Source organism: Giraffa tippelskirchi, chromosome 7 (assembly GCF_054371585.1).
Source record: "Giraffa tippelskirchi isolate mGirTip1 chromosome 7, T2T-mGirTip1v1.2.pri, whole genome shotgun sequence".
NCBI lineage: Eukaryota > Metazoa > Chordata > Mammalia > Artiodactyla > Giraffidae > Giraffa > Giraffa tippelskirchi.
Window position 1 is genome coordinate 11,617,346 of NC_137281.1, and position 10,528 is coordinate 11,627,873.

Here is a 10,528-nt window from a genome sequence, read left to right on the forward strand (position 1 = left end):
AGGGCCCCAGAATGGTGTCTGGAACCCCTCCCACCACGACTGTCTGGTATTGCTTCCTCCGTCTATCCCACCGCATCACCTCTGCGTTCATCCGATCCCATGTCTTAATGTTGACTCCCCAGGGCTGCCCCCCCGCCCCCGCACACACACACCTCGCAGCCCCCACCCCAAGCCCCCTTGGTCACCCACAACGATGCTGGGCATCCAGCATCTCACACTTCTTTCTGTTCGTTTATTTTTGTAGTAAATCTCTGGGGGTGGCTGATGGGGCTCTGGGGGAAGGGGGCCTCCTGGGTGGGGGCTGGGGGCGGGGTTATTGCTCTGAGCTCCCTGTCCCCAGGGGGCCTGTGGGGAGGGGTGGGGGTGGGCGTCAGCACTGGGGCCGGCACAGGGGGGAGACACGGCCGCACAAACACTCAGGTCACAGCACAGGGGCAGGTGGGCAGCGGGGAGGCTGGGCGCCATATTGCACTTCAGGAGAGGGGGGTCAGGCGGGGACCCCCTGCTCAAACTGGAGCCTGGGGAGGAGGCTGGAGGTCATCGTGTCCCCTCCCCTTGCTGGAGAGGAGAGGTGAGACCCCTCCAGTCTGGGGCTGGAGAAGAAGCCTAGGGCCGCCATGCGCCCAGGCCCAGCCTCCGGCAGGACATCAAGGGCAGACCAGACCACCGAAGAGGCTCCACAGGCAGCCGCCCTGGTCTCCACCCCGGAATAATCCATCTCCCCTCACCGGCTCAGCTGCCGACCCCCCCTTTGCCCGCCTTGGCCTTGGGGGGCACGGGGAGGCCCTCGTCACCCTCACTGTCAGAGCTGCAGCCACTGACATCGGTGATCTCCAGCTCCGAGTCGCTGTCTTCCTTCCCGCCCAGCACGGCCTCTGGACCCCCGGCCCCTGGCAGCGCCAGGCGCTGGGCCACAGCCAGGCCCGCAGGGCGCTCCGGGCCCAGGCCCTCCCCGGTGGCAGCCAGCAGGGGCGTGGCGGTGGGGCTGCCCCCTACCCCTGCCGAGGGCAAGTGGCCCAGGGAACTGGCCAGGGGGTTGGGGTAGAAGTGTGGTGGGTAGAGAGGCGGGGGCAGCTTGGGGAAGGGGCCAGTGAGGTATGGGCTGAAGTTCCAGGGGTGCTCCGGGAAGGCGCGGCTGAAGTGCCCCAGCAGGCCAGGGGGCTTGGAGTAGCCAGTGGCACCTGGAGAGAAGGTGACAGGTACAGAGGGGGTCAGGTAGGCCGGGTCATTCCTCCCTGCCGTGTTCCACCTGATTTCTCCCATCGACCTCCCAAACGGCATCTCCCCACCCTCACGTGGCTCCCCTCATTTCCACCTCCCTGCCTGCCTCCCATTTAGTGCTCCCCAAAAGCTCTGCTCTCAGCCTGACCCCTTCTCCAGCTTCCCTCCTCTCTGCTTCACCTCGCTTACATCCTCTGACTTCTAGAGACACACATGCGCACGCACTAGCCCCATCTTTGCCCATCTTCTTCCCTCACACACATTTAGCATGCCTGCTCACCCCCCGCCCCCACCCTGGGGGCACCCCTGGACCCCCAGGCCCTTACCAGAGCCCAGGAATGGGAAAGGGCTGTCCAGACGCAGTTTGTCTGTCTCGGGGGTGAAAAGGGGTGCCCGGGCCCCTGGCTCCCCCAGGCGTGGAGCAGAGAACAGGGTCTGCAGGGTCTAGAGAGGGAGGTGAGGGAATAGGTACCACTCAGACAGGCTGTCCCCTCCCCAGGGGGTTCAGGGCTTGGGGACCCCAAGATCCGAACTCACCTCGGGGGTGAGGGGAGGAGCATCTGGGCCAGGGGCTCCCCCAAAGGGACCAGGGGTCAGCAGGAGCGGGGAGCCCGTGGTGGCGGCTGCCATGTCCAACAATGGGTAATTGACGAGCACAACTTTGCTGAAATTGAACTTGTAGGTGAACCTCTTCCCTTTGGTCTTGTGGAGAATCCGCTTGTTGTAGTAGTAGCTGTGAGCAGAAAGAGGATGCTGATGCAGGAGGTGGGACCCCAGGAAGCGAAGGCAGACCCCCCCAACACTTGGTTGGTGCCCAGCACAGAGCACAACAGCTTGGGGAAACTGAGGCCGAAGTCACAGGGCCACGTAGGGGCTGGGATCCTGCCCTGTATGGCTCCACAGCCCAGGGCTCTGGTCCTTCACTAAGAAGTGGGTACTTACGGCAGCTATAGGCACAGAGCGCTGTGCGCTGGGATCCCAAAGGATTCTGCCCCCCAGGAAGTTGAGGGAAAGCCCCCAGGGGACAGGGCCCCAGAGGGACAGGGAGGGGAGGGGGCAAGGTCCCCAGCCCCTCCTCACCGCAGAGCCCGGCTCAGCTTGTCATAATTCATGTGGGGCTTGCACTTCCGGATGCCCCAGAGCCGAGCCACCTCATCGGGGTCCTTGATGACAAACTCCCCGTAGTCCCCCTGCCAGGCGATGACACCCTGGTACTCCTCTTTCTGCAGCAGCTCCAGGATAAAGTGCCACAGCTGGATCTGCCTGGAGCCGGGGGACGACTCTGGCTTGTAGGCCCAATCCGGGAAGGCAAAGCCTGGGGACGGGAGGCAGGGGAGCGGCCCTGGGTCAGGGCGCCGAGTCGGGGACTCGGGGGACCAGGAGGCATCCCCCTCTCCCCTGACCCCTGGTCTCTGATGAGCACCCTCAGGCATCTTTGGGGAGCTGATGCCCACTCTCCACACCGCACTTGGTGTCCAGTCCCCAGATTGTCCAAACAGAGGGAGAGACTTCAGCGTCCAGGGACCCTGGGTTGGCACTTACAGCCCGATCCCCTGCCTTGGCACGTCTGGGCTGGAGGGTGGCAGGGACCAGATTCCCCTGTCCTTGATGCTGGGGGCGGGGCGGTCTGGGAGGGGCTTGCAGGAAAGGGCATGCCCTCCACTGCATTCTCCCTGCGCCTCCCCAGCCTGGTCCTGCCCCGCAAGGTCTGATCTCTGTGCACTCTGAATGGCCTCTGATTCCTGCTGTCTCTTCTCCCTGTCCCTTGTCCATCTCCCCGAAGTTCACCACCCTGCACCTCTCCACTGCCCCGGCTGACCTCACCCTGGAACATCCAGGCTGGGCCTGTGTACAAGTATGCCTTTACACCTGTCCATGTATTTACACCTATCACTTCCCTGTGTCCCTGCCCTGCCTCTGTGCCATGTCAGTCTGGGAGCACGTGTGTGGGTATACGCCCACAGCACACAGCCTGTCACACAAACATCCACTTGCCCTCTAGGGACCCCCCCGGCTGTACCAGAGAGCCACAGTCCTGCCAGAGCATGACACACTACAAACGTGCCACCAAGGCATTCACACCAGACACACAGGATTGCACATCTCAGGCCCCTCAGCACTGGGACCCGCTAACACAACTGTGATGAAAGACACACAGAACCCCAAAGGCCCAAATGAAACACCATGTGGTGAAGACCGTGAGTGCTACACCAAGACGCATGTGTCAACCTGACAGTCACACCCACATGACACCCTAACAGTAGAGCACCCCCACCCCCGCCACAAGCATCCAACTCTTGTTTTTTTTGGCCTCCTGAGATCTTAGTTCCCAACCGGGGATTGAACCCATGCCCCCTGCAGAGGAAGCTCAGATTCCTAACTGCTGGACCTCCAGGGAAGTCCTACAACCAACTCTTCGCTTCCACAGCTCCGATGAGCACCCTGCGCCCCAGTGTCCAGACATACAGATGCTAGGTGGAGACCAAAGGGCTCGCCCACCCCTAAATCTCACCTCTCACCCACAAGGCCCCAGGCCCTGGGTCCCACTTCTGTGCCACAGCCTCTGTCCCCGTCCCCCTTCTCAGAGACCCCAGACCCAGGCATGAAAACAGATGGCAGAATTAGCCTATAGTCCGCAGAGAGCCCTGCAGGAAAGGAAGGTGGTTGGGGCGGGCGAGCGGGCAGGGTCTCTGAGCTGGGAGAGTGTTGGTATCCACTTGCTGGTGTGGTCCCAGGCAGTTCCTTGCCCTCTCTGGCTTGTTGGAATTTCAGGGATGGGAGGCAAGAAGAAGCAGGGTCCCAGCCAGGCTGCCCGGGATCTGCCCGAGGCTGGGGAAGGCCAAGCAGTTTCCTCCCTAAAGAGAGAATTTCTCTCTCAACTCCGTCTGGAGTCTTTCTTATCTAAGAAGACAGCCGAATCAACAACACACAAGCTCTGGCCCATTCCACACCCAGAACACGTCCCAGCAGCTGCATCACACAGACACGCCCCAACGACCCCGAAGATGACAACACACAGACACACAACCCGGCCTGTCCTCCATGCGTGTTCTCGGGTGTGCTGTACATGCTGACACACAAACACAAGCAGAGGGAGGAGGACCCACAATCTCGGCACACAGGCACACACATCAAGACGCACAGCCCGCAATGTGCAGCCACACTCAGTGACACACAGAACCAGCCCCATACCCCAAATACAGACACAGCCCCTGACACAGAGGCTTGGGGGACCACCCACCCACCCACACGACCCAAAATGCAGCAAGATGAGACCTCCGTTTGGTTCAGAATGCCACACACCACGAAAGGAGCAGTCAAAGCTCTTCGCCTACTGAGCCAAGCTGGCAGACTCCCCCCCCCAACTCAGAATTGTGGACACTCAGAGTCCCAAAGACACACAACACACCCAGTCTGCAGACACTCAGGTGACCTCAGACGTGCATGGACAAGCAGGCAGAACCAGTTCAACGAAGAGATGGACACACACTTCCCCAGTGCGAACCCTTCTTCCGGAAACTACTGGAGGGTGACACAGAGACACACCCCGGGATCCTAAATAACCAGTACGGAGTCTGTCTCGTCTCTCACTCTGTCTTGTGGTGTGTACACACACACACACACACACACACACACACACACACACACACACACACAACTCTCCCTTTCCCTCTCACTGCCCATCTGTGGGGCATGTGACTTGGACTCAAATGCACTTCCAAGTCTTACTGTTCTCCACATCCCTGGTCTGGGTGTCCACTTCCAAGCAAGCCGTCCTCTTTCCTGTTCCAGCTGGTTGGGCCGCATCTCCGTGTTCCCCTGCCTGGGTCGTCTGGTCTGTCCACTTGTCCACCAGCGCCTGGTCTAGTGCCCCCTCTCGTCCCCAGCCCTGTGCCATCAGCGCCCGTCTGTCTCCAGTCTCCCTGCTTCTCTTTGCTCTCAGGTCCTGGGTGGAAGCAGACTGCGGCCGGCAGAGACCCCAGGTCTTCAGGCTCCAGCATCCTTGTCCCGCTCAGACCCCACACCTCACCTGTCCTCCAAAAGACCCTCGTGTCCCAGCAGGCAGGTGGCAGGGACATCTGGCCGTGAAGTTTTTAGCCAAGTTTTTCATTAAGGGGTTGGATTCAGGCGACTCTGACCAAGACCCCGGGCAGATGGAGGAAAGACAGTGAGAGATGCAGAAAGGAGGGGCCAGAAAGCTGGGAAGGTCCCAGGGCTGGGGAAAGGGTGGGGTAGGTCTGGGCCAGTTACCAGGGGTCCAGAGAGCCGGCAGGGCGGGTGGGGTGAAGAGAAGGTCGGAGACGCAGCTACAGTCCATGGTGGAGCCAGCCCTGCAGAGAGGCCAGACAGACAGAGGGATGAGGACAGGATGGAGCAAGCAAGAGAGACAGACCGAAGTCAGTCAGGGGCTGGCACTGCCGGGGGGACGTCCCCCTCCACCCACCCAGGCCCCAGCCGCCCTCGTTTCCCTCATCCTGCCCCGCCTCCTCCCCCTGCAGGCACCCCTCTGCCCGCTGGTCCCCATCATTCCCAGTCCCTCTCCCGGCCCTGCGCCCGGTCCTTCCCTCCCGGCCGTCCTCCCCGCAGCCTCCCCTTCCTCTGTGCCTCACCACTAACCACAGGCTCCCAGCCTCCCTCCGCGCTCCTCGCCACTCACTCACACTCCCGGCTCACACTCGTGCCCGCACCGCCCCGCACCGTCTCTGCCGCTGTCTCTCCATCCCTCGCCTCGCGCCTGACCTCTCCGGGTCCGTCTCTGCGTCTCGGGCTCTCCCTCGGTCTCCCTCTGTGGCTGTCCCCGGTCTGTCCCGCTCCCCACCTCTTTGCCCCCACCTCCACCCCGCCCGGCTGGCCCCCGGGCTGGCTGGTCCAGCTCGCGCGCCCCGCACTCTCATCTGGCCGCCCAGAGCCAGCCAGCACTGGGCGGCCTTCCGACGGGCTGGGAGGGGGCCGGCCCAGCCCCTGCCCCTGCCCGCCCTGCCCTCCGCCCCACCCACCCCACAGAGCGGCCCCCAGCGCCCGCAGGAGTGCTCCCTCAGATGCCCTCCTTAAACCCGCTGCCCTCCTCAGAACCCCGCCACTTGGGCTTGCCTCCTCTGCAGACGGCCCCCCTCAGACAGCCCCTTCCCCTTAGGTCTGCCTCTCCCCTCAGACACCTCCCTCAAATACCTCCTCCTCTTAGATCTGCCTCCCCCCATACACCCCTTCCCCTTGGATATGCCTCCCCCCTTCAGACACCCCCACCCTTTAGATCTGCGTCCCGCCTCAGGCACCCCTTGGATCTGCCTCTCCCTCTTCCCTTCCCACCCCCCCCCCTTGCAACAGGTCCCCCTTCTCAGACCCCCACTCCCTGGGACACCCCTCGCCTTGGGTACCTCATTCTCAGATACTTGTATTATCCCCTGCTCATCCCAGTCTCTCAGACCTTTCCCCACCGTTTGTTTTCTGTCAGCCCTTCTCCCTCAGATACCCCACCAACCCCGACACTGCCACCGTCCTCAGACACCCACTCCCTCACACATCCGCTCTTCTCAGATGCCCACCATCCCAGACACCCCAAGCCCCAGATCCTTCCACCCCTCCAGACCCCACCTCTCAGAGGGTGTGCCATCTTCATGCTCCCTCCCTGGGGTACCCACCCACCCTTCCCCTCTACAGACTCTTGAACACACCACCCCTCTCACACGCCCTGCCTCTCAAGGATCCCACACACCTCAGAAACCCGCAGTGTTCCCCCCATCAACCCCACCCCTTGGACACCAGAGGAGCCTTGGCAGCCCACCCCCTCAACCCCTAGGCTTGCCCAATTGCCCACCCACCCAGAGCCACCCTCACCCCAGCCTCCAGCCTCCCCCACCCCATGTCTACTGAGGTCTCTCAGCTCACTCCCCCTCCCTAGCACTCAGGCCGCTGCTGGGGGCAGCCCCTCTTCCTCTGCTCCTATATCCTCATCTCCTTCCAGCTCCCCAACTTTCTCTGTTTCTCTCCCTCCTTATCTCTCTTCCTCTTCATCGTCTCTCTTGTCCCTTCTCTGTCTCCTTCCACCATCTCTTTTCCACTTTGCTTCTCTCTCTGGTCTGTTTTCTCATCTCCCCTCAACCCAGGTGTCTCGCCCCATCTTTCCCCACCCAGCAGTCTCCCCCACTCTGCCTCTCTCCCTCCATCACTCAGTCTCTGCCTGTATCTCTATCCTCCACGACCATGCCCCCCCCATGTCCTCCCAGGTCTGTCCCTCTCTGTCCCCTGGCCCTTCTCTGTCTCTCCTCCATGTCTCCCCAGGTCTTTTGTCTCTCGAACTCTCTGTGCCATCTGTCTCTTTTCCTCCCTTCTCACATCTAACTCCCATCTCTCGGTCTCTCTGCCCCTGTCCGCCCGCCTGGCCCATCTCAGCCTCTCTTCTCTCCCATCTCCCCACCTCGCTCCATCCACCTCTCTCTCCCCCACCTCCCTGGCTCTCTCTGCCTCTCCGGGCCCCCCTCCCTCCTGCTTCACACCCCCGCCCCCACCCCCTGTTGGCCCTTCTCATTTCCGTGTTGGTTTTGATTTCTCTTCCCGATGCTTTCAACTCCCCGCCGCCTCCTCCGGACACGTTATAACGAGGAGCCGTGGGATCGGCGCTTCGGGCCCTGCTCCCACGCTCCCCCCGCGTCTCTCGCACGCAGGCACGCGTCTCTGCCATCTCGAGGTCTCTGCTTGCCACTTCTCCCATCTCTGTCCCCCTGCCCGGGTCCTGTCGGGCCCCTGCCCCCTCCTCTTCTGCCCCCTTCCCCGCTTGTCTGCCCCTGACTGTCCTGTCCGGGCACCATGGCACTCCATCTCAGCGTCCCCATGTCTGTCTCTGGGTCCCCATGTCTCTGGGGCCCCACACCACCCTGTTTTTATGTCTGGGGGTCTCCACCCCTATCTCTGTGTCTCTGTCTCCCCATCTCCGCGTCTGTTTCCGTCCCAGCATCCCGCATCTGTCTCTAGGGGCCCCTTTGATCTTGCCCTGCCCCTGGCGCCCCCCTGGCCCCATCGATCGCTGATCGACCAACGGAGGGCGCAGGGCCTGCGGGGCCGACTGGGGCTGTGGGCCTGGCAGGGGCCTGGCTGGACGGCTGGACAGATGGACAAACACCCAGCCCCCGTGGCTGTGGAGGAGGAGCGGCTGCAACCCCGCCCCTCCCCACCAGTCCGCACGGGGCGGATGGGGACTCCGGGCAAGCTTTAATTTTTAATTTTATTTTGCTTCCTCCACAGCCCCCCCCGCCCCTCCATCTTCACTGCCCGCAGCCATGGCACCGAACATGTGTGCGCCTGTGCGCGCAGCAGTGCAGAGAGGGGCTGGGCCGGCAAAGGCTGCTTCCCTCCCCTCCCTACCAAGGAGCTACACAGACCCACACAGCAACCCAGACACACATACGCCACAGTGCCACACAACACATGACACTGACACAGCTCAACAAAGTGACACACGCCACACTGGCTCACACAACACACATCACAACAACATGTGATGCACGTTAACCAACTCATGCACACCAAGACTGCCACAACCAACACCATCACGTAGCCCCTGACACACAGCAGCCCAGGCACACGCACCACCAGGTTACACACCACACAGAGACATCCATGTCAAAACACTCACACATTTACTGTCAAGGTCATAGACGTCAACACAGAGACAGACACACAACTGTACACAGATATATGCAACACACACACACACCGATTCAGTCCCCTATGGAAACAAAGACACACAATCATTAATTATAGACAGATACACACTAACATAGACACACCGTCATACACCAAGGCTCATGAATACAGGCACACAAAGCTGCAAAGCGCACACTGACACAATGCCAGCTTAGAAGCACACACACACACCCAGGCACACCCAGCAACACCCAGCAGTACAGCCAAGCCAGTCACACACAAGTGACAGGAAAGCACACATTCACAAAGACAAACACCGGAGACCATGTATGTGCACACTCTCCATCATGCAAGGAGACAGAGGTGCACGCACAACACCAACACAGCCAGCCATCACCAGGCCAGCAGCACACACGGCTGCACACATACACACGCACACATACACACAGCGCCACACTCAGACCCACAGCCCAGCTGGATGAGGCTGGGTGGGGGTGGAGTGGGCACTCAGAGATAACCCCACTCTGGGATCCCAATGCTCCTGCGACCATCTGTCCAGCTGTCTGTCCATCCACTCATTTGTGGACACCCCAAGCCTGGTCGTATGTGAGGCAGGCACTGAACCAGGCCTGCTTATGCAGTTGTCTCTCTCGAGTGGGTCTCTCTCTCTCTCTGTCTTTGTCGCCCCATCTGTCTGTCAGCCTCTGTCTCCAAATATCTCCATCTCTTAGTGTCTCTGTTTCTTGTCTCTGTCTCTAGGCATCTCTGTCTCTCCCTGTCTCTCTTTGCCTCTGTCTCCTTGTTGCCCCCCGCCCCATCACCCCGGCCCCCTGGGCTGGGGTTTAACCAGTTGTTTTGATTTCTCTAAGCTGCTCCGGCTGCCTCAGGATCCGCCTCAGGCCTTGCACCCCCCACCCCAGCCCCTTCATCCCTCACCCAGCCCCCCCACCTCCCCTTAACACAATCTGCACAAGTGGAATGAAAATTGATTTTTTTTTTAAATTTCATATCTTCTCCAGGGCTCTGTCTAAAGAGGAGAGAGACGCGGCCCAAGACCCTTCTCCCGCGGCCCCCGCACGCATGCACACACACACACTGACAAGCACACAGATCACACCCGGACACATAGATACACACACACACACACACACACACACACCCCTTGGTGCTCCAACTGCACCCAACCTGGTACACACGCCTCCATATACCACATACCCATGTAGGACACACCTGTGCACACAGTAGACACACAGTAGACCCCCTGTGCATGCACACACTCTCCCTGGACACACACGACTAGGCACCCTTCACACACACCACACCCACACACATTGTCCCACCTGGGCACACACAGCCAGCCGCCGGCTCTCATACAGTATGTTAGCACACACTCCCCGCGCACCTGTCTGTACAGACTATTCCACGTCCATGGGTACACAAACCTAGGCCCCAGGACCTCCCATCACAGGTACCAAGGAGATCCTCATGGCTGTCCTGGGGAGGAAGGGGTCAGGAAGGTGATAGGAGCTGCCTGGCCTTGCCCCGACTCCCAAGGTCACCCACTCCACCCCCGCCCACATCCACCAAATGGTCTGGCCTGACCACAGGCAGGGGTGTCCTTGTGTGTGTACACACACACACACACACACACACACACACACCATTG

The 10,528-nt window shown here is 60.9% G+C and overlaps 1 protein-coding gene across 1 annotated transcript; it reads right to left on the reverse strand.

Moving 5' to 3' along the window:
* Nucleotides 1-214: 214 nt before the first annotated feature.
* Nucleotides 215-5,539, reverse strand: ERFL (ETS repressor factor like). The gene is made up of 5 exons (XM_081516086.1): nucleotides 5,473-5,539; nucleotides 2,302-2,536; nucleotides 1,759-1,954; nucleotides 1,548-1,665; nucleotides 215-1,181 (listed from the first exon to the last, which is right to left on the reverse strand). The coding sequence occupies exons 1-5, from the start codon at nucleotides 5,537-5,539 to the stop codon at nucleotides 733-735; spliced, it is 1,065 nt and encodes a 354-aa protein (XP_081372212.1). The 3' UTR covers nucleotides 215-732.
* Between the last annotated feature and the right edge of the window lie 4,989 nt (nucleotides 5,540-10,528).